General features: G+C 50.7%; 1 protein-coding gene across 4 annotated transcripts; it reads left to right on the forward strand.

Moving 5' to 3' along the window:
* The first annotated feature begins 637 nt into the window (after positions 1 to 637).
* LOC136103010 (aryl hydrocarbon receptor-like) lies at positions 638 to 25709 on the forward strand. Of its 4 annotated transcripts, none has more exons than XM_065840714.2 (11): positions 638 to 767; positions 845 to 1032; positions 12813 to 12919; positions 17644 to 17733; positions 18672 to 18795; positions 19043 to 19173; positions 19540 to 19742; positions 19869 to 19978; positions 20837 to 20978; positions 21658 to 23263; positions 23857 to 25709. In XM_065840714.2, the coding sequence occupies exons 1-11, from the start codon at positions 727 to 729 to the stop codon at positions 24010 to 24012; spliced, it is 2898 nt and encodes a 965-aa protein (XP_065696786.1). In that variant the 5' UTR covers positions 638 to 726; the 3' UTR covers positions 24013 to 25709. The 4 variants fall into 4 exon arrangements, with proteins under 4 accessions (XP_065696786.1, XP_071667474.1, XP_071667475.1 ...); XM_071811373.1 differs by having other exon boundaries at positions 19046 to 19173; XM_071811374.1 differs by having other exon boundaries at positions 18672 to 18777; positions 19046 to 19173.
* Positions 25710 to 27100: the final 1391 nt, after the last annotated feature.

Genomic DNA, 27100 nt, shown 5'->3' on the forward strand with positions numbered 1-27100 from the left:
GACAGAGCTGGGGGGACCACAGCTGGTGTGTGCACACACTGCCTGCCTCTGGGTGAGCACGCAGCTGTGTGTGCCCAGCCCAGGTAAGTGTGTGACACACTTGGTTTCACTATCCCCAGCCACTCTAGGCATGCACAGCAGCAGAGGTGTGACAGGGTCCCCACATTGCACCCCCTAAGTGCCCTGTGCAGCGGTGGAGCTCACAGGCGCAGTCATACTTGACACTGAGATGCAAACACAGTGTCCTGGGTGTTGCTGCCGTGCACGTGTGGGCACACGCACACCGACTCACTGTTACGCACACGGATGTGCAGATGCAGACACACACGTGCGCTCACGCCGACAGTCACTCTGGCATGCCAGCCCCACTGCAGTAACACAAGAGCTCAGCCCGCTCACCCATGTGGGCGGTGGGGCTCACCGCCCCTTTTCTTCCCCTTGTCAGCCCACTCCCCTTCAGCCACTCCACATCACTCCAACACCTCCCCTTCACCTCTCAGTCCCCCTTCAGCGCCCCTCATGCCCGTCCACCCAGTCTTTCCCCCACATCCCCTCCCACCCTTACCAACAGTCATCAGCCCCACTCCCCCCTTCACCTCCCAATCCCACTCATCAGCCCCCACTCCCCCCCCAGCTCCTCCTCTCCCGGGGCGGGGCCGCTCCGGCTCGTCTGCCCGCGGGGAGGCTGCGGCTGCTGCCCGGGGATGCGCTGGGCTCTGCCCGGCCATGTACGCGGGTCGCAAGCGGAGGAAGCCGGTGCCCCGGGCGTGAGTTGGGGGACAAGGGGACGGTTTCCTAGGGGGTGGGGACGTGGCCCGCCCGATAACGCGGCTCTGCCCGGCAGGGTGCGGCCGGGGCCGGCAGAAGGTGGCACCTCCAACCCCTCCAAGCGGCACCGGGAGCGGCTGAACTGGGAGCTGGAGCGGCTGGCCGGGCTGCTGCCCTTCCCCGAGGAGGTGGTGGCCGGGCTGGACAAGCTGTCGGTTCTACGACTCAGTGCTGGTTACCTCCGCGCCAAGAGCTTCTTCAGTGGTAAGGCTCACCTTTTTTGTTTGTTTGTTTTGGGTTTTTTGTTTGTTTCCCCCCCCACACACACACACTTAAAAGTGCTTTTGTTTTCCCCCTGTTTTTTCTTGCTTTGCAATCTCAAGGTACACCGCTTTAGGGTGCATCGCGCTCGGGCGACAGCGCAGCTCCCGCTTGTTTGTAGTTAGAGGGATCTGAACAGATGAAGTTGATTTTGTTTGTGGGTTCTGCTGGAGTAGAAAATTGAGGTTCAGGCTGGAGAGTTTCTCCGTGATCCCGGGCTCAGGCTTTGGCAGGCACAGCTTGTGAGGGCAGCGGTGTATTGTGCAGCCCGGTTGAAAAGTTTCATGATGCAAGTGACTTTTTTTCCCTCGTTGTGATAGACTGGAGAAATACGCGGTGTGCTGACAATGACTAATAATTATCTGTGATGCGGTTGCAGTGTATCTGGGAACCTTTTAAAATAGTGTTAAAGGCATATCTGCATTCTACTGGGCTGTAATTATAATTAATAGGAGCCCAGAGGAGGGTATTTAGGCAGCCCTGGATTTTCGTGGTGAAATAGAAGTGGCTTGAGAATACTGCATATGACCTCAGAAACCACAGTTTCTCTTTTCAACTCCAAATCACGGAATGTGTTGAATGCCTTTTTTTTTTTTTTTTTATTAAATTTTCCCTTTCTATTCTCTCTTAAACACTGCTGGTAGGATTGGCAAGTGGGTGAAATGGAAAATAAATGGCTTCAGAGTGGAGTTATTTGCCTTGCAGCATCAGGTCAATATTTTTGCTACTATATTGACTGTGTTTTCTGTGGTGTTTTTGCCCCGGTGGGGAGCTCTGCTGCGTCAACCTTTGCAGCGCTGAACGTGTTGCCCGATGCGATGATGCTCTGAAGCAGAGGAGGACAACCACGGTGCTGGTATTTCTGAAACACACTTGTTCTTGCGCAGGGTGGAATTCCATGGCACAACGCGGGCCTCTCTCTTCCTCTGAAACATTAATAATTTAAAGTTTGGTGCTTGAAGAATTTATAAAATGAAGGGGTGGTGGCGATTCCTTAAAATGGGGGGTTTGGAATCGCTGGTATTGTAAAGCCTCCCACCAGGAGTTGCTTTGGGGCTTTCCAGGGTGATTGTGCCGGGATGTCACGCAAGCTGGGCTGGGGAACAGTGAGCACAGGATGACTCGGGGGGGTGGGCACGACACCATTTCCCCTCCCCCATGAACATCTTGCTAGGGCTGCGCATGCTGGGGTTTGACATTCCTGCATCCTTGGATCCGTGGGTTACTTTTTTTTTGCATTGCAAGAAACCGGGAAATCCCATTCTGAGATTCTCTCTCAATTGTGTTTGTTTGTTTGTTTTCTGTTACTCTATCTGTTTTGATATCATGGCGTCAGCTTCCCAACCACTGAGTAAATCAGTGTGTCTGAAGCTGTGGGATGGTACCTGCCGCTTTCTGGTTTAAAGCAGGTCATGGTAGTTCAGGTGTGGGAAGGAAGGAGGAAAGCATCATCCTTTTAGATGCACTTATTGTAGACCTCCTTGAGTCTCTTCTGCAGCTTTAAAAAAACATCTCAATTCTCTTCTGTGGCTTATGTATATATATATATATATATATGTATTTAAAAGGAGGCCTGGGCAAGGCCATCTACAAAATGAAATTATTTTAAGTTAATTCAGTCCCGTTTGGTGTGAATGCAGGAGTGATGTTGCTCTCTTGACAAGTTGTGCTGGAGCAGAGATGTTGTCTCACTCAGCATCCTCAGATTTGTGAAACATGATCCTGAGGAAGCTGTTTTAGCTGCTGAACACTGACAAGTCCTGTGTGAGATCAGAAAACACCAGGGGTTTGGGGTCGTTTTTTGGTTTATTGGGGGCAGCCAGCCCGCCCCAGAGCTGTCCCAAGTGTGTCCCTGCTTAAGCACCCCCTGAAAGAAGACCAAGGAAAGGCAAGGGCAGAAACTGGGCCGTGCTGCTGTGCTTAGTGAGGGGAAACATCTTTGCAGCGTGTCCTCCTGGAGCAGGTCTCAGGTGGTGCCAATGACCACTGACGGCAATTCAGCCAAAAGGTTTATGCCAGCTGCTCTGTCTCCAGCCCCCATCTTAAATATTTCCTTGGGTGATAGAAACATCTCCTTCTCCTGGCTGATTAAAAATGAACTAGTTTTTAAGTTTATTTCAGCATCTTGATTTATGCATGGCTGATGTATAGGGAAGTTTGTATGGGCTTAAATGATTAAAAAGCAGGTAGAAGCTCTGGGAGCTTCTCACGTTTTGTTTTGGGTTCGTGATCACCTTCTGGGCATATGATAAATCCTTCAAAATGCAGAGAAGGCTTCACAGCTCTTATTAAACATGTAGCTGCATTTGCGTTGAAGTGGCTGATCTGCCCAGGTTGGGGTGGGTTGACTGAGCTGTGGGGTGGAAGCAAACCTGCTGTTTAGCTACCGAGGTGGCTGAAATACTGTGCAAGAAGCATCTGCGTGTGCTTTTATCTCAACAGTGGAATTTTGAACATTGGTCTGGGGAGATACTGCCACGAGGTCTTTGATTTCTAAGAAGACATTTTCCATTTGTGCATAAGGATTTTTACACTTTATATGGCCTAAAGTGAAACTATCCCTGTTACCTTTCTGCCTGTCTGGGGTCACGCCTAAAGGTCTGCAGTTAGGTGATAGAAATCAGAGGATTTAAGGCTGTTCAATGTTTTGTTGTTTAATCTTTGGAATGGCGTAGAGATCATCAAGCGTTGTCTTTGTTAAGCAGGGTTATTTATCTACACAAACATTTCTTCAGGCTGGGTTGGGTGTCTCTGCTGTGAAGCCCCTGATGCCGGGTGGTGGTCTTCTGCAGGTCTTTGGAAGTCTAAAGGACACTGGTGTGTGTGTGTTTGTCTACTAATTCTGTTCCTTTTTTGCGGTCTGGCAAATCCTTCCAGTCTAACAAAGTGGGCAGCAGTTCAGTGCCAGGTGTTTGTCATGTGTGTTCAACATCTCTGGGGAAGGAGGGTTCTTGGCCATGGTCACCTCCTGGAAGGAGGCACTGCTTTTTGCCTTGCACAGTACTAATAACACTGTTTAGGTGAGCGTTTGGCTGAGTTAGGTGTCCTGATGTCAGACAGAAGGTTCTCTCAGATTTTGACCATCTGAAGGACCCTCTGGCCCCTAGGACATAAAGCAGCAAGATGCCTTGGGATTACCCCAGGTCAGCAGATTTTCCCGTGGCACAGCGCAGGGCTGATGAGGATGGTTGGCAAGCACAGCCCACCATGCCAGGTCTGATCTGTGGTGGGGTGTAAGAGACTTTTCTTGTGCTGGAGCAGCACCGCTGTTCTCTGCGAGGTGTCCAGGCACGTTTCTTTTGCCTCGTTGCTGGATTTTGAGCCCAAAGTGTATACAAATGCTTTCTGCCAGCGAGAACGCTGCTTACCATAATAGAGGTGAACTTAGGTGGGGGAGCAAGGCCATGGGAGGGCTGGAGACATTGGGAGAGTTATCCCACCAGGGAGGTGAACTCATAAGGCTAGTGGCCCAGCCCAGCCCTGGACTAGGAGGACTTGAAGGAGCTGAAGTTGGCTTCCAAATCAAGGGTCCTATCCAAATCTCAGTGCAAGCTGACTTAAGGGCTTCTTTCTGATCCCTTCCTATCCAGGTCTTTTTCCTCTGTAAGTCCCTGCAAATGTCTTATTTTATTCCCCCTTGGTGAGACAAATTGTTTTAATTCTCATTCAGTGTCTTAACCTTCCTCTCTGCTCTGCAGGAGGCTCTTTCAGCACGTGTGGCTCGGTAGAGGTGGCAGCGTGCTGCAGGGCTGCCAGAGCCGAAGAACCAGCTGCAGCGATCTGCATCTCCCCTGAGTTTGGGAACCCTTTCCTCTCTCCCCCTGATGCTGAGGACTGCCCTTGAATGGTGCAGTAAATCCAAGCCACCGAGCAACCTCTCCCCTGCCACCTTCCTCTCTCGTGCCCCGTGTCCTGCTGTTGGGCAGCTGGTGCTGCCAAGCTGGTGTCTGCACGGCACTTCGTACCAGCCGAGCACCAGCAGCTTAGCCCGGCGGTGCCTGGCGGCTGCTCCCCTCTAATCCCTCCCCGTTCCTCCCCTTGATGCTAGAGCTTGGCAAAAGCTGCTGGTTTATGTTGGTGGGGGGGCGGGGGTGGGAATCCCTGTTTTTTCTCCCCTGCCTTCTGGGAAGGGGGAGAGAAAAAGGGAAGATGCTCCAGGGGAAGGTTTGTCGCTGGGTCTCACCTGGCATGGTGATTTGTTAGCAAAAAAGGAAGATGCCTCAAAAGCGCCTTGATGTGTGGCTGTTGGATAACAACTGTGTTGCTCAGTCCTCTTAAACGCCTGGTGGGAAGTCAATTGGCAGACCTCAAAATGGGCAAGGGTTCTGTTCGGAGAAGTATCTCTCACAGTTTGTTCCAGCAGCATGCTGGGAAGGTTGTTCAGGCTGTGCTTCTCATCCTGCAGCGAGCCTGGCCCTTCTGGGGAGTGAGAGCTAGCCCCTTGAGCACTCACTCGCCCTTGGGGGCCAGCTCAGGGTCCCCAGGTGGTCCTGTTCCTGTCACAGACCTGTGCCCGTGTGGCTCATTGCCAGGTGCCTACACACAGGGGCTTTGCCAGGACTCTACAGTGACTTGAAGGGAACTGAGTTGGGCTTTCACGGGGATTGTGCTGTTTGGGAGAGCTACAAAGCATCACGGCTTTTCCAAGCTGTTCCCCAGACCAAAACTGGGGAGGGGGTAGCACAGGACACCTGCACGCTCCATGTGCAGCCAGTTAGGCTGAGCCTAACCCTTTAAACTGTGGTACAAATCCAGACAATTATTGCTAGAGCGTAATGGCCTAAAAAGTGCCTAAGCTGCTCCCTGGCCATTGAATCAGGCTGGAGAAGTGCTTTATATTATGTAGGTTATTATATTATATATGTGCTTCTGGAACCCCAGCTTAGGGGTGAGGGTGCATTTATTGATGTGTGGTGTTTTTGATACCAAAAAAATCAGCTAAAGATTCCTTAATGTTGTTTTGGAAGTGTGAAAAAGCAGGCTCTTTTATTACAGTGCCCCAGACGCTAGGAGGATTGTTCCTCTAATCAAGCATGTGCATGATTTGCACTTCTTGGTATTTATTACATACACCTATTGCATATTCATTTGTTTCTACTGCTTAGTTAATGCATTAAACATGAATTATTTACATAACTGCGCCCTTTGCCAGAGGTCCATCTTTGGTATTTGAGAGTCTTCATCAGGGGTCTCTAGTGCTCCCTGGTTTCTTCACAACCTGGTGCTTCCCCAGTGTTGGCTTCTGACCTGATTTCCTGAGTGTGCATATTGTTATTTTGTGCTGCTACTCAGCAAAAGTCATGTAGGTCTTTCCTCATTTAGTGAAACACTGGAGTCACCATCCCTGGAGATGTTTAAAAGGTGTTCAGACGAGGTTCTTAGGGACATGGTGCTAGAGTTGGGTTAGGTTATGGTTGGACTTGATGATCCTGAGGGTCTTTTCCAACTGAAATGATTCTATGATTCCACTCTCCCAGCTTGCAAGACAAGGACATAGCACTTTGCCTCATGTCTAGTCGCCATAGAGCTATCATTTCTCTATTAGGTTTCTGTTATGTTATACCTAGTCTTGCTGCACTATGCCTAGGGATTTCGAAAATATTTTTGTTTCTCTTATCAGTTTAGAGATGACTAATGTTGCTCATTTGCTTCATCTGCTCTCTCACCTGAGCTGTTTGGCCACGTACTGCAGATAGCTGTAGCAATAAAGCCTAAGGGACGGTTTAAGAAAATAAAGCCTAGTCCTGTGATCACCCTGCTCTCTTAATTGCCTGGATAATGAGCCAGCATTGGAGCAGAGCTGGCAAAAAACTCCAGGTGAAGGTTTTGTGCTGGGGTGATGCCCCCCTAACAAGTAGTGGGAGTGAGCGGTTTCAAACAGCTATTGATGCTGCAAGAAGGGAAAGCCTGGCAGGTCCTTATCCTCTTTGTCCTTGTTTAAACCTCTGCATGTGCTTCTCCCTTTGAGACCCAAGTGCCTTTGGTGACACAACGGAAAGCTACACATAGTCAAGGCCTCCTTGCTTTTAAAACTGCAATTAGATCTTTTAACAGGACATCCATTATTCACCGCGCATGTTCATGGAAGGTGGTGTATCTGCACAGTTCGGGCAGAGGATAAATAATTCATCTATTTAATGAAATTTGTGTCAATGGGGAGATGTGGCAGGTATTATGAAATGGTAAGTAAATCCTTAGCATCCATTATGAATAAGCAAAGGGAAACTCAAGAAGTATTTGCCAGTTGCTAGAAAATGGGCTCTGTACAGCTCAGCAGTGAGAAACAAACTGGTGGTTCAGCAAGCTGGATAGGAGGTGGCTCTGCTGACCGGTTTCAGCAAATCTCTGCTTGCTTCTCTCACAGTTTCCATGATGCTCTTTCCTTCTAATGCGTTTCAAACACTTTGTGTAAGAGGAGCTTCTGGCTACATCTGCTGAGTCTTCCTTGTATGTGAAGGTGGAACAATTTTGTATTGGCTAAAGAAGGGCTCAGTTCATGCTCAAGAAGCAATATAAATATTCCAGAATAGGATTTACTTTACTAAGTGCATGTTCCTGTTCTTTGCTTCTCAAAATAGTCGGAGGCATGTAAGCTTGCTGTAAAACATGTGGATTAAATGACAGAGCAATAGATTTGGTGTGCTGACAGGGTAGATGCCATTGGAGAAGCCCGAGAGGGGGTTTCGTTGCTTCCCCTGCCTTCACAACAGCGATTTAGCTTTCCACTGGTTTCAGTGTGTCAATCGGAAAGGCATTTGGGCCAAATTTTGCTCCTTTAGCACCATGCTGCTGTTCTCTGCATTGCACGTTCCTGCTGAGCCACAGCTGTGTCACCCGTCAGGTTCCCACCAGTGGAAATGAAAGCTCTTGTGCTGGTTTCACTGGAGCGTTGCAGAATTCGTGTGTCGTGACAGAAGGAGGGAAGATGGGCTCTTCCTTGGCTTTTTTGGGGTAGATACAGGTGCTGTCATGGGTGGATGTGGGAGGTCTTGGAGGATCTGCCCAGCAGTGCAAGGGGGAGACCCTACCAAGGCAAGGGAGGGGGGGGATGCATGAGGTCTGATATGAGGGAAATCCGTTTATTTATTTATTTATTTATTTTAACATTAATATCATTCTGACCAGGGGAAACCACTTTTCGGTTAAAGTGACTCTTCTAAATTGAAAATTTAGATTAAAAGTGAAACAACCTCAGTTTCTTGAAAAGAAACAGCAAGAGGTTTGTTTTTTTTTTTTTCCTAAGTTTCCAATATTTTGTTTCTTTTTTGCAGTAAAGTGCAAGAAAACAGTTTTGAGGGGTTATTTAATGTGAGGGTGCATGTACTGAGCAGCAGAGCTGCAGGTCCCTCTGCCCATGAGCATCTTGGAGCTGGAGAGGTGGGTGGGAAAGGATGATCTGGAGATACCTCATGGTGAGATTTTTGCTACCATGTGAGTGGAAGACTTGCTTTTCAGAGAATTGGCACAAATGACAGAAAGAGAGAGGTGGTTAGAAGGCAATTCCATTAATAAACAAACCAACCAATCTCTCCTTCCCCTGGAGAGTGACTGATACATGCTGGGGCATTGAGCCCTACAGCAGAACACTTGCAGGGTGCACCACAACCAAAACACCTCTTCTCTCTCCCCCCACAAGACCTGCTCAGGCTAATCATTGCCATGCAGATGTCCCTGCCATCACTTGCAGCTGGGTTCAGTGTTTTCTCACCTCCTTTAAGTGATGTGACCCCTCACTGTTCTTGAAAAGCCATGAAGGGGTTGGGTTTCCTTCTGCTGCTTCTCCTGTATTAATGCCTGGAGTGGGTTTGGGACCAAGTCGTCTTATTTTCCTCCTTCATAGTCAGCAGCTGATGCAAAACCCTGTTCCCACTTAGAGGTTTTTCTTTGTGGAGGGGAGGGGACTGGGAGATATCCTCTCAAAAATGTTAATACCCACTTGTTGGTGCAGAGATTTCTCAGGTCTGCAAAGCCCTGGCAGGTTCAGGAGTTCACTGGCAAACCTGGTAGCCAGCGAGGTGTCCCTTTGGCATCACGTGAAACAGCTTCCCAGGCTGGGTGCTGAGGAGAGCGCTGTCCTGGACATGGTGAGAGGAATCCTCCCCCCGGGAGGTGACAGCAAAGGGCCAGCAGAGACCCGGTGAGCAATGTGGACACCTGTGCAATGTGGACCACCACTGTGCAGAAAGCGTCCTTCTCCTGGCGGGGGCAGATGCAGGCAGGGAGCTCGTTCCGTGGAGATGGGGCCAGGCAGGGATTTTCTTCCTCTCCACTAAAAGGCTTTTTGTGGCAAAATAGCCTGCAGGTCCTGGCAGAAGCTGTTTTCTTTTTTTTTCTTTGAAGAAATAGTATGAAAAATGTGCAAGCTGTGCTACTTTCAGCTGACCAGCTTCCCTCTCCTCACCTTCCTCCTTCCACAGCTCCCAGCAGCACAGGTGATGCTGGTGGCCAGAGTCAGGGAGCCCAGGAAAAGCCACTTCTTCCTTTTGTTTGTTTGTTGGGTTTTTTTTCCTGCAAACTTTCCCCAGTTATACAGTGGGGGTAAAGACTGCACCTTATCTCCCTGCCCAACATGAAGGCAAGTGCTGTGTTGGGAAGGCCACCTTTCCTCTGGTGCTGAGCTCACCCCATTCTTGCCTTGTCCTTCCCCAGGGTAGCAGGGAGGATGCCGCGGTGGGGAGGAGGATGCTGCAGCGGCTCTCTGGCTCGTCTCCGCTCCGTCAGGCTGATGCGCTGCGACAGTTCTGCTGAATTGCTGACCCGAGGGGCTGCGCGGGGCTATTTATGGAGAGACAAAGCCAGGGGACACCAGGCAGCAAGCTGGCCCGAGATGTCTGCAACCAAGAGCGGATCATCTTTGGGGTTCCTTGGGTGGTTTGGATGGAAAACATTTGGTTAAGGTCAAAGGAAAACCCCCATGGAGGTTCTGTTTTTTATGAAAGCAGCGTCTTGCCCCAGTGCTTTGATTCTGTTTGCAGGAGCAAGCTGTGTTTGATGGCAGGCATCTGCATGGAGGACAGTGGGCCATCTTCTGATTTTAACTTGTGTTTCCTCTGGCCTCACAGATTAGGAGCAGCCCAGATGCTGACAGCAAAGTCTATTTTTAGGCAGCGGTTGTGATCAAGTTTTCCTTTTTGCAGAGGAATCTCAAACCATTAAACCAGACCTCTGAGTAGAGTGCGGCACCCTTTATCTGCTCTTCTACCATCCAGTTTTATTTTTATCTTGCACCTTCAGCACAGCAGTCTGGGAGCTAGCAGAGGAGAACTGAAGACTCTTAATAATTCATAACTCCTACATTTTGCTCCCAGGGATCAGAAAAGCGAGTTGCTGGAAGGGCGCTGCCAGAAATCTGCTCTGTTCACACCACGGGACCTCGCCTGGGTGATGCAGCTGCTGTGCTTGCACACTGCTCTGCCCCATGGCCGGTCCATGGCCGGGACTTTGTGCAGGGTTTTTGGGCTCCGACCCAGGCAGGGGACCCTGAACAGTCCCTGGGGCAGCAGTTGGATGTGGCAGCATGTGTGTGTCCACCCCAGCATGTTCAGGACCAACCTGCTGTTTTACAGACGTGTGTTGTAACCTTAATCCCAGGTTGTTGGCCCCTTGGTGTTCACATGCCTCCTGAAATAATCTGTACAGGCTGAGCCCAAGGGGAATTTCCCAGACCTCAGAGAAGCAGGGCTTTTGCTTCTGTATCAGGGTTTGTTTTGTTTTGATTTGTTTGTTTTAATTAAAGGCAATATTAGAACTGGGACATGCTTTTCATTTGCTTATGGAACAGAGTTGACCTTTGGGATAGTCCTGTGCCTGGTGGAAGTGCATTTTGGCCTCAAAGCCTCACATGCATATCAGTGGGGCTCTGCAGACCACAGCATCTTTCCTTGCTCCCACCCACCTATGAGCTAGTGCTTTGCAATTGCCCACTGAGGATGTGGAGGACTTTGGGATGGAAGGTGAGCCCTGGCAATGGAAGAGGGGACGGCGTGCCTTTGCTTTGTGCTTGCCTTGCCAGCAGAGAAATGCTGATAAATGGGGGGACTTCACTTTGGAGACTGAATCAGTCCCTTTGCTCGTGGCTGCCCTGAAAACGGGCACTGCTGGGTTCAGCTTCAGACCTCTGGAGCATCCACCTTTTGCAGCGGCTGGGAAGCTGCTCGCCTGCGAGCTTCTGCACGCAGGTGCTGAGATCCTTCAGGATCTGCTCCATGTGGATGGGGGAGCTGAGTTCCAGCAGCTGCTGGTTACACTTACACAGCCTGGTTTCACCTACATGCTGGTGGCTGGTGTCTTCCAACTTGCTGCTCTGTCTCAGCTCATGGCTTTGCTCCCGTGGACAGCTTAATGGGGTGATAAATTACTTCCAGGGTCTGCTTGATGCTCCTGTTGCATCTGAATGTGGCAGCTCCTTGGCACGTGTAGCACAGGAGCTAGGAAATGCACATTCGAAAGAGCTTTTGCTCTCTTGAGCAGGAGCCAGGGCAGGCTGCAGTGGTGGCTGCTAACTGTGCTTCACACCTTTCCTCCCAGGAACCGGGGGAGCAGTTCGTTTATCAGTGGCCAAATGCCACCTTCTGTCCTCGTGGTCCTTGCAAGAAGCTTCTCGGCTTTGCTGCATTCTCCACTGTCTCCTGGACAGGCCTGCTGTGCACAGGCTTGTTGTCATCTTACTTTCTAAGTATTATCCACCCTAAAATATCTCTGGGATTTGTTCTTTGGGGGAGCACAGTATAAAATTTACAGGCACATCTTTTAGTTAAACTGAGTGACTGGCTTCCTCATCCGTATTTATCGTGCATCGATTGCTATTAGGTTGCCTGTGATTGCAATCTCTGTTGTCTACATTTGTATGCATGTGTGCATTTTTTCCATGTTGTTTTTCTCCCACTGTGAGCTGTGGCTTGCCTTAATTTGATTGAATAAACCCGCTATGTTGCTGAACTGTAATGAAACATCATTGACTGAGCTATCCAGACTGTATCCTTCAAAACAGCATGTTCCTTATGCTGGGAGAGAGTGAGTTTTGCTTCAATGCCTTTTGCGTAGGGCAGGCTTTCACAGATGTTGGTCGGCTGTCTTTGGTAGAGTCATGGCATGCAGCAGCCGATGTGTTCTGGTTCAGCATTGCACAGAAATGGTGGGTGCAGTGACCCCCCCCAAGCTGCTGCCATGCTCCAGAGCCAGGGGGCTGTGCATGGTGTGGTACCAAGCTCTTGCTGTTTGCAAGAAGGGGTGTGAGGTATCAGCCCTGTGTCCACATCAGGACTGGGGACCTCCATGGTTGTTACTGTTAAATGGTAAGAGAGATTTGCAGCTGCTGAGTTCACTAAACTTGTCCTTTTGTGCTGCTGGTTGCAGGTAAATGCTTGATAAATGCAGGGACTTGTAGTTATTCTGCTGATGCCTGTCTGATGCCTGGCTTTATCTGCTTTCTGCTTGTAGGTTTTTAGAGGTCTAGGGAGAGGGAAAGTGGGAATTTGAAAATATTGGCTGTTAATGGGCTGTGAGAAGAAAAAGAAAATTAAAAAAAAAAGGGAAGTTGAGAGTATTGGGTGGGTGGAAAATGTCCTGTTAAAATCATCTCTTTCGAGGGCTGGCAGTAAATCGCAGCTTCCCCTGGCAGTGCCATGCCCAGCTTTGCAGCCAGGTCCACATTTTGGATGTTCATGGTGGTGATGTGTGTGTGTTACTGCAGCACTGAAGTCCCTTCCCTTTACTTTGTGCAGTTGCTCTGAAGAATCACGATGCCAAAGAAGCACAGGGGGATGGAGACCGTGGCTGCGGACCAGCTCCGGGCTTGGCAGCGATACCTGAGGGCGAACTGCTCCTACAGGTTAGTGCTCCTCGCTGGACACCTCTCCCTGGCAGATGCCTTCAAGGGATTTTCCTCTTGTCCCACTTCCAACTCCTTTGAATTTTACCCAAAGAGAAGGCTGTTCTGTTACTGATTGCAGGATGTTTTGGTTAAACAGGGATTTTTACATGGTTTTGCTCATAGTGCTTCTAACTGAGCAGAGGTTTGAGACCTCTGCAGGTCCCTGGGGCAGAAAATGTGTTGCTTCTACTCTCCCTGTCGTTCCTGGAGAAAATTGCTGCCTGTACATCATTTGGGTGTCAGAATCCCCTCCATCTCAGTGGAAGCAGTGCTAAACTTCTGACCACAGTGATTCAGCTCTTCTGCTTCTCTGCCCTTGTGTGAATGAGCCATAGGTGTGACCTGGGAGCCAAACAGAGCAAGATGTTTTGAGTGTGGTTTTCAGCCTGGGCACACTGGGCCCTACTCAGGGATGGTTGTCCAAACGCTGGTGAAAACAGGGAAGAAAATGTCAGGGAAGTCTTCCCTTTTTTTCAGGCCGTAATGCATGACACCACATACATAGACAGGTGCTGATGGGCCATATGTTTAGCCCGTATACACAGGGAACATGGATGTATCCTGGGAGCTCTGTGAGACTTGCATATTTGGCTCCTTCGGTGATGCTGGAGGCAGTGCTGGTGATACTGCAGCATGGCTGGGCTGAGCCTGCTGCTTCTGTAGTTTATTCAGAGACGCCAGGAGACGACCTCCTGTCTCCAAACCGTGTGTGGTGAATAAGAAGAGGTCAGGCTCTGGCAGAGCGAGGTCCTGCGAGGACGTGGGGCTCCCCTCCTCTCCCCGCCTGGCACACAGGCACAGGCTGCAGCCCCATCCCTGCCTGGCCGGGGTCCAAACAGGGCGAGCGTGCTGGTCAGCCCCAGCTCCTTTCCAAAAGCTCGCTCGGCTCTTAGCAGTAAATATAATGATTGTCCTACTTGAGAGCTGGGGAGCCAGGATCTCAATGTTTAGTGAGAGAAATGCTAAAGCCAATGAGGTTAATAACAAAAAAACTGAGGGCTTTCTGCTGTGGATATAACAAAACTGTGCTCAGCAGGTTTTGCTGGGGATTGATATCTTGCTCATCAGCTTGATAGCATCCTTATAGAGATACTGAGCTGGGTGTTAAAAGCTCTGGGTTTATGTTTGGCTCTTCCAGGGGCCCATCTGTGTGATGCTGAACACAGCAGGGGCTCAGAACCTACCTCTGTGTCACCAGGAAACACTCCTACGTGTTTAAAAAATTACTTCCACCTGGTCTGTCACCTTTGGTGTCCAAACTTCATTTTGTCTCATCTCTTGGTCTGCCCTGATTCTTCCCTTCACCTCATCTAATTTTCCAGCCTTACTTTTTTGTCCTGTCTTTTTTCACTAAGACTCTCTCTGGCAGCAATCTCAGCAGAACGGAGTTATCTTAAACTGGGGTTAAGCATGAAAATCCCTCTAAAGGGGCCAAGGCCTTACTTAGTGAGACTGAGGACTAGGTGGACCACCTCTGCCCAGGTGTGCAGTGATGCAGGTTCACATCGCTGGCAACACAGTATTAAATCAGCCTGCAGGTCAGTGCAGTTGGGGAAGGACAGTGTGTTACAAGATGTTGCTTGCTGCTGCCATGGCAAAGCAACGCCTCCAAAGCTGCTCAAAGGGTTAAAGTGCATTTAGCAGCACTAATTAACCTCTACAGCAGATTCCCACACACTGAGATCAACCCCAGTAAATAGAGAAAGCATTTGTGCCTGGAATAAAGGGAAGGAGAGGGGGGAGAAACATCGACCTGGACAATGAAACAGGAGTTGGCAGCAACAATAGCTGGACTTGGCTGAGGCTACACACTAGACCCTAATTAATCGTGATGTCTATACATGATGAAGTGGGGGAAGCAGGCCAGGGCTGGCTACTGTGGCTTCCCTGCCTGCAGCCAGGTTTAGGGGTATAGGATGGTTTTGGGTCTGGACAGCCATAGGGCTTCTGAGGTCAGTGTTGCAGGAGGACCCCTCCTTCTAAAGGACTCCTGCTTTGATCTGGCAGGAGTGTCCTCACGGGGACCTGTTGCCCTTAGGGAGAGGTGGCTGGGTGGTGGTGTCACAGCTGTGAAAGCTGTTCAGCTTCTGGAGGGCTAAACTGGTGGTTTTCTTGTGTTTTCATAGCCTTTGCTCTTAGACAGCACTGTGGGCTTGAAGGTGTTTATTGGAAGTCTATTGGGATCATTTCAGAGCTGGGGAAACTGAGTCACAGAGCGACACCTACCACTCAGGGTCAAGGGGAAACTCCTGTGGGCCTGCTCCCAGCCCTGGCAAATTGATGACATGGTCTTCAAAGCACAGGGCTCTTCATTACCAGGGCTCACCCATCATGGTTGGCAGAGGCTGGTGCAGTGCCTGCAGTGCTTAGGAGTGGTGCCCTGGAACCTGACTGTGCCTGTGCTAGCAGTGCTTTCACAGACATCAGCTTTTCATCAGGAATAAAAAGCCAGGGCTCCTGAGACAGCAACTGCAGGCTTAAATTAGTAGGAGAGCTCCTCTGCACCTTCTAACCTTCATGGGTCTCCAGGTGCAAGGGACACTGTCAGCCAGCACCCTGGTCCCTTCTCCTGTGTCCTGCCCTACCAACCCTGGGGCTGCTGGCTTGGAAAAAACACCCAAATAACTTCCCAAATGTGCTATGCTGACGAGTTCCTCTTGAGGAAGACAGACGCTTCAGTCCCATTCCTGCCTGGGAACACAGCACACCCTTGGATGTTGACTTTGCACTTCTGGAGCTCAAGGAGAGGATGGTAGGGCCAGTGAACTATAAAATATGTAAGTTGCGTAGCATTAAAAATGCATCAGAAACTTTGAATTTATGGCTACATTTGCTGTTTTCTGTGGGGAGGGCTTAGTGCTTTGAGCCTGCACAAGCAACGGAGCTTGAGTATTTATTTTGTGAAACCAGAGCATGGCGTTCAGCCTGGTTGGGTGGAGGGCGTGCAGGAGCGAGCACATGCTCCAGGATGGCGTGTTTGTGTAGTGTAAATCTGTACACCACACAGAGAGAGGAAGCTCCAGAGAAAGAGGAGCGTGGCTGGGAATGTCTTGTGGCTAATGTGTGCATCCCAGGTGTGGGTTGCTGCAGACACCACTTTCTCCTGCAAACACCAATGTTTGGTCCTTTCGCTGCTATGTGGTGCTTTGGAAGGACGGTGCTGTGCAAGCCGGATGAGTGTCTTGCAGCAGGTTGTCACCAGGCATGAGTTTGGGATGCATCATGTGTTTGTTGAAAGGAAAAGGTACTCTGAAGTCTGCCAGTGATTCTGTTGTTTTCCCCCAAGGCCAGGGACTGGACTCAGCCAATCCTCCCTCCTGCTTTGGAAGAAGATGGCTTTTCAGAAATCAGAGTTTTCCACTACAGCTTCAAAAAGCAAACTGTTATGCTTTAGCTTTCACCTTTTCCATTTTCAGTGGTTAAAACTCTGTGCAGCATTGGGTTGGCCACCTTGATCGCAGGGTGAGCAATAGCAGGAGGGAGGAGCAGGCAGTGGAGGCAACCCCTCTAGGCTGGTGCCTTGTTTCTTGCCCATGGGCAGCCCACATGTGGACACCATGGTCCTTCTCCAGGTCTCCTCTGCCATGCAAGGAGGACAGGAGGGATGCAAGTGAGGCCAAGAGCTGGCTGGATTTCTCCCAAGAGCTGCTGAACCTGCAGGAGTATCCCCATCAGTGTGGGCCAAGCAGTAAGAGGGAATGACCAACCAACACTGGCAGCATGCGGTGAGGAGGGGTGGGTTTGCTCTTCGCTGAACATCCCCCAGTCCCACACTGTCCCAGGCCACGCATGGCTGCCAGGACTCTCCCGGGCTGCAGGGAGAATGGGAACTACATGAGCAGAAGAACCCAGGTAGATGCAGGTCAACATTAAATGCAGCCGACATGAAACGCTGTTTTGATTCAGGATTGTCAGAAAGGCTTGTTTCCGCAAGAGTACAAGAACAGACCGGTTCCTGATGGTGTCTGGTTTTGTTCTGCAAGCAGTTCTGAGACTTTTATTTGCTCTTCACATAGGATGAGTATAAATGTCCGAATCTGAGTCTGAGCGACTGCTCTCGGGATGGAACCAAAGTTCTCCATCAGTTTGGATTAGGGTACGCTTGGGCAGCCACATGGGAGAGCTACCTCAGAGAAACTCAGCAGAAGGTGCCGTCTGTTCTCTTGGCAAGCACAGCTCTGCCAGAGTTGATTCCCATTTTTATCTGTCTTACCCAAGTGAGGTAGAGTGGAGGATAATCTGAGAATGAGCTGCAGGCCTTGACCTCTGCTTGGTAGGGTAGGCTCATCAGGTCTGCAAAAACCTGTGTTTTGGCTGTGTGTGCTCTGGCACTGTGGCAAGGAACATACACAGGGGACTTGCAAAGATGGAGGTCTCTGGTAACACTCCCATCCTGCAAGAAGGACATAAAACGAAAAGGCTACTGAAACAGTGGATTTGGTGACAACCAGGGCAGCACCCAGTGTTAAAACAGCAAGGTGCCATTGGGAAGATCTTACTTTCCTTCCAGGGCTTCCCATGCTTTGTCTCCTCTCCTGCGCCCTTCTCTTAGTGGTGCAATGCCTGCTAGCTGGGACCACCCAGGACAGGTGGCCAGTGTCCGAGCAGAGCGAAACTCTCCATCCAGCTGGAAAAGGGTGATGCAAGTGTGGCACGTACCTGCCTATCTCCTCTCTCCCCAGGCGCTCAATGGCTTTGTACTGGTGGTGACATCGGAAGGACTGATATTTTACTCCTCGCATACCATTCAGGACTATCTGGGATTTCATCAGGTTGGTGGGACACCTTTGACTCACTGTGGTGGGGTTGCAGATTGGATTTTTACCTTAGTGGTGGAGAATAGCCACAAGTTCCCTGTGAGGGGGAAGCTCTGCAGGGATCACAAGGTCTTGTGGGGTCTGTCAGGCTTTTCCTTGGTCTTGTGGATTTGGACCTTATCTTGCCAGACGTGGTTGTGAGGAGGTGTCAAAGCAACTTCACTAGCCCACAGATGCTTTCCACCAGCCATGCTGACAGGCCCCATTGTGCAATGTCATGGTGAGGTGTCTGTGGTTCCCTGCCCAGTTTGTCTTTGGGTACTCACTCTTCTGGTTGACCCCTGGTAGATCCCATAAGGCTCCAATGCTTTGTGGTTATCTAGGCACTAGGTCAGATTTACAGGGAAGTGGGACTTGCCTACAGTCCTTTAGTTACTGTGGTTTGGTGTTGTTCCTGCATAGCTGGCTTTTCCCACCACCTGGGGTAGATGAGGATTGTCCACCTGGGCAGAGGGAGCAAAGTCCCGGAGCAGGTGCCTTGTTCTCTCGGTAACAGTGTAGGGCTGGGGTGGCTTTGCGGCTGCCTTGTTCCCAAATCCATGTTTTCATCTCATCCTGTCAGTCAGCACTGGGATTTTGAAGAGGAGCTGTCACATTTTGTCAGAGGGGAGCTGTGTTGCTCATGCTAGTGGCTTTTTAGTATGGGCATGTCTGGCCCAACGTGGGGAAGTGGTCCTTAGAGCCAGATGTGCTGCCTGTTCCCACCAGCATCAGCGCTTGTGGAAGGTGTCAGACCTCATTCAGCCAGCGACCTAGTTGAGCACTGGGGGAGTTGGGTGGGATATGGCCAACAGCACAGGATTAGGGGCCATGGCAAGCTGTTTCCAGGTGGGACATGAAAACTGGTGCCCAGGGGCAGCCCACAGAGCTCACACTTTGCTTTATTCCTCTAGACAGATGTCATGCACCAGAGCGTCTTTGAGCTGATCCACACTGAGGACCAGCAGGAGTTCAGACGCAACCTCCACTGGGCCCTCAACCCACCCCACGCTCCCGAGGGTGAGCCTTCTGCAGAAGGTAAAGGCAGGTTGGGAGCCAGGCGTCCTGGGTGGCACAAGATGTGTAGCTGCCCACGTACCCAGTTCCCTGCCATCGCTTGTGTGGGGCTTGTGTCCTTGTGGGCCATGGGTTCATCCCAAATGCTTTAACTTTCTGTGGGTTTCTGTTGCTGTGCTTTGCACTGCCAGAGTCCCTGATGCTGGGGACCTCCAACCCTTGCTGGGGGACCCTTGCTTGCTCCTCTTTCAGTCCTTCTCTCCCACAGCAGGGAAGAGTCTCAGCTCTTCTGCTGTCGCCTACAAACCGGATCAGCTGCCCCCAGAAAACTCCTCCTTTCTGGAAAGGAGCTTTGTGTGCCGATTTCGCTGCCTCCTGGATAATTCTTCTGGCTTCCTGGTGAGTACAGACCTGTGCCATGACCTCCACAGCAGGAGGGGGTGCAGGCTCACCCCATGGGATCTCTGCCACTGCTGGAGCATAAAAATTTGCCTTGAGAGACCCAGTGCACCTTCCTGCCACGTGCAGGTCCTGCCTGTTTCAAACAGGAGATATTTCTGCTGTTTTTCATACGTTTGATCTGTACCTAAAACTTCTCTGCATCTTGTTTTAATAGTCAGCACTGGAACTGCAAAGGACAAGCTGCAAGAGATTGTTTGCATTAACTCTGCAGCAAGATGGCTTGTTTTCCACACAGATCTCTTCCCTCTCTTCTCTCTCCACCAGGTTTTCTGTGTGACACTGAGTTTTTTCTTCCCTTCCCAGGCTTTAAACCTTCAAGGCAGGCTGAAATTCCTTCATGGGCAGAACAAAAAGTCTGAAGATGGATCTGTGCTGCCACCCCAGCTTGCTCTCTTCGCTATCTCCACCCCCTTGCAGCCACCGTCCATCCTGCAGATCCGAACCAAGAACATGATCTTCAGGACAAAGCACAAGCTGGATTTTACCCCCTTGGCCTGTGATGCCAAGTAAGCAGCAGAGCTGATCTGAGGGGTGATGCTGCTGGTTTCCATCATTGCCAGTCCATCCCCTGACTGGGTGATGTCTCACCCTTGCTCTGTCACTGAGCTGGGTGCCTTCTCACTTTCCCACAGGGGGAAGATAGTTTTGGGATACACTGAGGCAGAGCTGCGAATGTGCGGCACCGGCTACCAGTTCGTCCACGCTGCCGACATGCTGTACTGTGCTGAGAACCATGTCAGGAGTAAGAGTCCCTTCCTTGGTTCCTTGTGCCCGTCTCTGAGGCTGATCAGTGGGCTGGGCTAGGAGCAGCTCCTGTGGCTGCTGTGTTAAGCCCACCAGCTCTCTCCCAATAGGATCATAGACTCATAGAATAGTTTGGGTTAGAAGGGACCTTCAAAGCTTATCTAGTCCAGTCCCCCCTGCAATGAGCAGGGACATCTTCACCCAGATCAGGTTGCTCAGAGCCCCATCCAGCCTGGCCTTGAATGTCTCAAGAGATGTGGCATCTACCAGCTCTCTGAGCAACCTGGGCCAGTGTCTCACCACCCTCATTGCAAAAAATTTCTTCCTCATGTCCAGCCTGAATTTCCCCTCCTTTAGTTTAGAACCATTACCCCTTGTCCTGTTGTAGTAGGTCCTACTAAAAAGTCTGTCCATCATTCTTATGGGCCCCTTTTTACTACTAAAAGGCTGCAACAAGATCTCCCCAGAGCGTTCTCTTCCCTGGGCTAAACAAGCCAAACTCTCTCAGCCTGTCCTCATAGGAGAGGTACTTCAGCCCTCTGATTGTCTTTGTGGCCTCCTCTGGACCCTTTCCAACAGGTCCATGTCTTTTCTGTAGTGATGGCTGATCCAGAGCAGAGAAGATGCTTTGCTTGATGCCTTGCTGTGATGCTCTTGTCACCACAGGGAGCTTGGGGTGGCGTGTAGTGATGGGTATTTGGGTATTTAGCTGGGATGGTGTCCCCTGCCCATGCCAGCCATGCCTCTGCTGTGACTCCACCTGCTTATCCTGGCTGGAAGCAGCAGCATTGCTGGAGGCAGCCCTGCCTGCGGTGACATGTTGACAGCCCTGGGCACGCGTGCTTCCTCCTGGCAGTGATGAAGACGGGCGAGAGTGGTCTGACGGTCTTCCGCCTGCTGACGAAGGAGAAGCGCTGGAAGTGGGTGCAGGCCAACGCACGACTCGTTTACAAGAACGGCAAGCCTGAGTACATCATTGTCACACAGAGACCTCTCGTGTAAGTGCCATCTGGGTCAGCCCAGGCAGAGATGGGGACAGGCTGGCTTTTTGCATCACTGTGGGTTCTGGGATGCCCCAGGCAGGGCAGGATGCTCTATTGGTCATTGCTTCTTAAGCCTTTTGAAGGAGCAGCCTTAGAATTCTGTATTTTGATGCTGTTCAACCACGTCCTCCTCTGCAAGGCTACGCCACGAGTTTGGGATAGTGCTGAGCAGTGCCCTGCACCTCCCATCCCTGCCCCAGTGTTCTGGGTACCAGTCCAGACTTAACCTGGGGAGACTGGTGGATGCTCTCCAGCAGCTGTAGGGACAGGAGAGTGCAGGAATAGCAAGGACCTCAAATGTGGCTGCTGTATGGCAGCAGCCCAACATCCCTGTCCTAGAGGATGCAGCATAGATGAGCATGGCAAAGGTGTGACTTCTATCAGAGCTACATTATCCTTTGCATTTTAAGTATCCTCTTGGTTATGCTACAGGTGTGTGTTTTCGTGTGTGTATATATAAAAGTGTGTGTGTGTTTGTATGTAAATGTACATGTGTGTGGTTCTGCTTGATACATGCATGCTGTTTGTAGCAAAGGAGCTTTGGCTTACAGAAATCACAATTATCCATTGCAGAGGTGTTTTGCGGCATGTGTTTTTGCATATACAAGCCTAATCTCCTCTTCCTGCCCTGCAGAGACGAAGAAGGAGGCGAGCACCTTCGAAAGCGGTCCATGCATCTTCCCTTTACCTTTGCTACAGGAGAAGCACTTTTATACCAAAGTGCTTACCCTCTCCCGGGCTTCCCTGACCCTTTTCAGAGCAAAGGGAAAACCAGCAAGCCCAAGAAGACCTCCCACAGCCACAGAGGTCGCTCCCAGAAGGACGGTGTTGACCCCAGTTCTCTGCTGGGCGCCGTGATGCGACAGGACAAGGCGGCATATGTCTCCCATCCAGCTCCCACAACTAACTGCTCCTGCAGCAGCAGTTGCGTGGACCACCTCAGGGATACCTCCTTGCTGGATGCAAGAGGAGATGGCTGGAGTGTGGGCACTGCTCCAGCTTCTTCAAGCAGGGACAGCCTCAAAGAGGAGCTGGTAGATTTTCAGCAGGAGGACCCTCTCTTGGCCACTCTAGACTCACTGTCAATTAAGAGCGACGAGAGCTGTTCCAACAATGAGCTGTTCAGTGCACTGGAGGGCCTGGGGTTGAATGCCGAAGACTTGGAGCTCCTGCTGCTGGATGAGAAAATGGTGATGGTCAATATGGACCCTGACCGCACCCCATCCCAGAACAACTGCCTCACCAGCAATGAGATTCTCTCCTACATCCACACTATGCTGCCAAACAAGCACGAGGAAGGACAACAGGTCTGTCCCCTCCCAGGCACATCCCTGAGCCCATGTGGAGGCACCACTGTGTACCAGGCCCACGTGGAGGATGAGGACTCACAGTATGTGCCCCAGCATGTGGTGCAGCCTAGCATCGGCCCTGGCCAGCCCCCTGCTCAGCTGTGGGAACAGCCCCTCCATACCATGCCAGGGCAGCCACCCCCGCTGCTGCGGGAGCTGGCTGAGGAAGAGGGAGAGCTGGCTGAAGGCTTAGAGTGGAGGCCAGCTGGGGAGGATGGTCTGCTCCTCTTCCTCCAGCTGGCACAGGGCAACCCATGGGACAAGGCACCCAGCTCACCCCCAGGAACCTCCTGCCCACAGGATCCCCCCAGGGCTCGGCAGCTGGAGGAGAGCTTCCCGGCCATGCATCCCAGCCAAGAGGATGCTCGTCAGTCCTTCTCCCTGCACAGCCAGTGCCAGGGAGGACCACCCAGCCAGCCGAAACACCATTACGCGCCGATGAATGGATTGTGCGGCCGCAGCCCTGACCCCACTCTGCACCCCCTCCCCAGCAGCAGCCCCAGCCTGTTGCAGGACCGTGTTCCCCTGCTCCTGGGGTCCCCAACTCAGCCTGGTTTTTATGGCATCAGCCAAGACTTCATCTCCCAGCACCAGGGATGCTGGAGTCCCGGACCTGGCATGCCAGCAGTACATTTTAATCTGAATGGATTATGCAGCATGGAAACTGCAGGCAGCAGGGGGTCCCAGGCAGAGATGGCTCCCTGCTCGGGGTTTTTTTCACCCTCCTTATGCCAGCTTATTCCTGAGAAGCAGCTGAGTGCCTCCATGCCCCAGCACCCTTTTCCGAGCTCGTCTGCAGAGTGTTTCAGGAGCATCAGCAGCCTGCTGGAGACTCCCGTGAACTCCTATGGGACATACACCTCTGCACTGAGCCGGGAGAGCAGACACAGGGTAAGGCCTTTGCTCTGCTCTCATGCTCAGTTTTTTTCTGTGCTGATGTTTTCTGGGGTGTGTGGAAGAGCCCATGTCTGCAGTGATGCTTCCCCATCCTGCAGCATCACCTGGCAGGGTGAGATGTCTAGGATGGGTCTGTCCTGCATCCCTGGTTGTCCAGCCCTTCCCTGGTGATTACTGTCCCAAGAGCAGCTTGTTTCTTGGTGCCAGACATCATCTGCTATTGGAACAGTGCCCCGCTGTCTCACAGGAGTCTCTGTGTTAAGTTCTGTAGCCATCAGATGCTGTCAGATCATCTTCTGCTTCTTTCTGAAGGCCATACTCTGCAGCTCAGGTCCTCTCATTCTCTATCTCCTCCACTTAACACACCAGGCACCTTCTATTATAGCTCGGCCAAAGAGCTTGTCTCTGGTCCTGTTTAGGAGTTTGGGAGCTTGTAGGAGGAGCTGTGAGGAACTTCATTCTAGAAATGAAGTGATAAGTCGGCATTTGCTCCCCCTTCTGCCAGACTCCTCTGGGCACTAGCCCAATCAGTACTTGTAAAAAGCTGCAAAATTACTCAAGGCTTTGTTTTCTCTCTCTTCTCCTAGCATGAGAGCAGCTGTGGTTTGCCCAACGCTCCCATGGGACTCCCAGGTGCCCGCCCGGTGCTGGAGGGGAGCCTGGTCCCCCCCTGCCAGCCGCATCCCCGGGCAGAAGTGCTACCAGAGCATCCTCACGCCTCCAGCAGTGACTTCTGTCTCTAGGAGAGACTGGACTGGACAGAGCAGGATGATTCCCTGGGGAAGGAGCTGCCTTCAAGTTGCAGATAACAAACCTTTCCCTTGCCACATATGTCTTGCCATTGCTCTTGGTGTCAGTTGCTTTGGCTCAGTGGGATTTTTGTGTTTGTTTGGGGTTTTTTAATGTTATTTTTTTATCAATTTACCACCATCCTACCCCTGCCGAGGCTCCGTGTGCTGGTCCTGTGGAGGTGTCCCTGGCCTGGGGATGGCAGGTTTCCCCAGGGCATGGGAGAGAGCTGGGCTGTGATGTGGCTCAGCTGGCACATGCAACCTCATCTTTATCTCATGGCATCCAAGGCTTCAGTCAGCTGGAGGATCTCGGAGCACGTTTATCACTTGCTGTTTCGTCCTACCCCGACCTCCTTGCTCCTGTTTCTCCAGCGGGTTGAGTGTCTGCCCATCCTGCCTCTGTATCTTACAGAGAATCAGCTGTGAAAAGTTTGGGCCTTTTATGGTTGCTGCTGTCTTTTAAATGGCATTTGGAGACTAACTGTTGCTCTGGAAAGAAAGGATCGCTCTGCATGGGCAGCCAGGCCACTGTGTTGAAGGTGTGATATTCATGTGGTGAATCCCACACGTTGCCAAGAAGCCAGGGAGCGAGCTCTCCGTTGCACTGGTCTTTGCAGTTCTGCAGTTAACTGAGTGCAATTTTTGATGTTTTTTTCCAGGCTGTTGGAAAGCCAGGCTGCTTCCATGGCTGTCACTCTTCTCCCACAGTTTGGTAGTCCCCACAGTGTCTGTGGAAGGCAGCCCTTGTCCCAAAGGATGGGTGGGTTTCTGATGGCTTGTGTCTTCCACCTTCACCAAAGCTTTGCATTTACATGCATGATCCAACACAGATGCAAGACTTGCGTGTCCAGAAAAAAAAAAAAAGGAAAGTTTTTCACTGCTGGTATTAAATTTCTTGCCATCCCAGACAGGCACCTGTGCCTGTGGCCACACTGTACAGATATTGCCTGTTTTATAAAGAAAGTGAACCCTGACTTGTTATCTTCTGTTGCACTGGTCCTTCCCCACTGCCAAATTTCCCTGTGTCCGAGGTGTTCACATTTGTAAGGATCCAGATGAGCAAAATCCAGACCTCTGGGTTTTGCTGTATGGTATGTGATGTACCCAGGTTGGCTGATAAGCAGTTTTTCTCCTGGGTGATGGGGACAGAAGTATCTGAACAGGCAGCAGGGCTCGTCCTCAAGCAGCAGGAGCGGGCTGGCATATAAGCCATAGCTTGCATCTGTGCCTAAAAAGATTGCTGATAAGTAATGGGGCTGCCTACCCTGAGGAGAAGATTTCAGATTTGCTCTATTAAAAAAAAAAAAAAAGTTTTTACTAAGATAAAGAAAATAAAATAATTTAAATGATACTTAACTTTAAATACTGATAGAGTGATATTTTCCCACAGAAAATAAATACAGCCCATATGTATGTATATAATACAAGTTGACAGATGTATTTTTATGCCATTCCAGTGAAGGAAAAAAACCTCTTACCTTCCCAAAGTAGCATCCTATGGAATGGGACAAAAAGGCTGCTCAAAAGATGAGAAATACAGCAACCCTTTAAGAAACCTGTCAAAGCATCATCCCTCCTCCTGCATGTCCAACTTTGATTTCATGTGAACTTTCTATCCTTTTCGTTTCAATAAATGGTTTCGGACCTCAGCCCTGACATCTCCCATGCTGGTTGTGTGTCTCTTCCCATCTCAAGCATGTTGGACCTGGCTGGTTTCAGTGGTGGAGCCGGTGTCCTGCCATGGATGACCCAGGACAGCATCCCATGCAAGGTAGGAGGACAGGGTTCACCCCTGTGTGATGGAGGTTGTTGCAAGCTGTGCAGTCGAGGTGGTTAGAAGACCTTCTTCTGTGTATTTCCTTCCACAAGAGGAAGGCAGAACCCCTCAAAGGCTCCTACAAAGGAGCTTTCTTAGCTTGTACCTGCTTTGCCTTGGTCCTGTGAGCACATTCAGGTTGAGAGCCCAGCCTGGCGACCTTTGTCACTGCCTTTGGTGACAGCTGAGGCTTACAGGGCTGGAGAAGGGGCAGCTGAGCTTCCATGAGTTTGGCGTGCTGCCTGGCTTGGACATTAGGCTCTGACTCTCCTGCTGCCCCTGCCTGCAAGAAGTCCTCTGCTCAGGGAGATGCGAGCTGCTGCTGGGTGATGGTCAGGCCCCAGAGAAAAAAATTTCCTCTACATATAGGTGCTCTTGGTTCTGTATAGTTGTCCCCTCTGATGCTGGGGACTGCCACCTTCAGGACATGTAGCCTGGAAGAACTGAAGATGAAGCCATCATTGGGGTGGTGTGCAGCCAGCCAACCCCAGAAGGACTCACAGGCTTTGGAATGCCAGGAGCACCCCACCCATCTTCCAGCTCCTGCCATGGATGAGTTTGCAGCCTCACAGATGCCTGGGGCACTTGCCAAAGTCCTGGGGAGGTTGGTGGGCTGGGCAGGGCTGGACTGTGTGGTGGGCACATCTGCTGCCCATCTGCTTCATGAGCATCATCTCTTTATTGTGGGAGCACCTTTGGCCAGCTCCATTAGGTGATACCACCTGGTCTTCAAGGTGGTTTGTGGATTTGTACACACTGGGGATGTGGCATTTCGGAGGGCTCATGGAGCAGCCTGGAGGTTGGTTGTGACTTCTCTCTAGAGAAAGGAGGCTTCATGCGCCCATTCGGTCCTTTGGGAATCCAACATGTGGAGAGAGGTGATAGGGTGGGATGGTGAACCCCAGGCTCTGAAAAGAAACAAGCCAGTAGGTTAAAATCAGCTGATATATTTAATATTTAAATCTCAGAAGGTTTGGAGAGCTGGTACTCAGGGGTATTAAAAGAATCAGCTGAATCTCTGGTGATTGGAGTATCTGATGATGTTAAAGGAATAGGGGGAAAAGCAAATATTCTGTTAATATTTAGAAATAATTGGGTGGGTTAACTAGAGATCAGAAGGTCAGGTGGGCTTTATTGTTTTTTTCCATTAAAAAAAATCATCAGAATCAAGTTTAAAATGAACTGAGAAATTTGATGGAGAAGTGTGAGCATGTGATTACGACA

This window comes from Patagioenas fasciata, chromosome 7 (genome assembly GCF_037038585.1).
Source record: "Patagioenas fasciata isolate bPatFas1 chromosome 7, bPatFas1.hap1, whole genome shotgun sequence".
Classification (NCBI taxonomy): domain Eukaryota; kingdom Metazoa; phylum Chordata; class Aves; order Columbiformes; family Columbidae; genus Patagioenas; species Patagioenas fasciata.

What these genes read in the sequence shown, in the direction of transcription:
- LOC136103010 (XM_065840714.2), top strand. Translation starts at nt 727, where the DNA reads ATGTACGCGGGTCGCAAGCGGAGGAAGCCGGTGCCCCGGGC. An exon ending in AGGAAGCCGGTGCCCCGGGC is followed by an intron (nt 768 to 844) that starts GTGAGTTGGGGG and finishes TCTGCCCGGCAG; the next exon opens with GGTGCGGCCGGGGCCGGCAG. An exon ending in AGGGCGAACTGCTCCTACAG is followed by an intron (nt 12,920 to 17,643) that starts GTTAGTGCTCCT and finishes CTCTCTCCCCAG; the next exon opens with GCGCTCAATGGCTTTGTACT.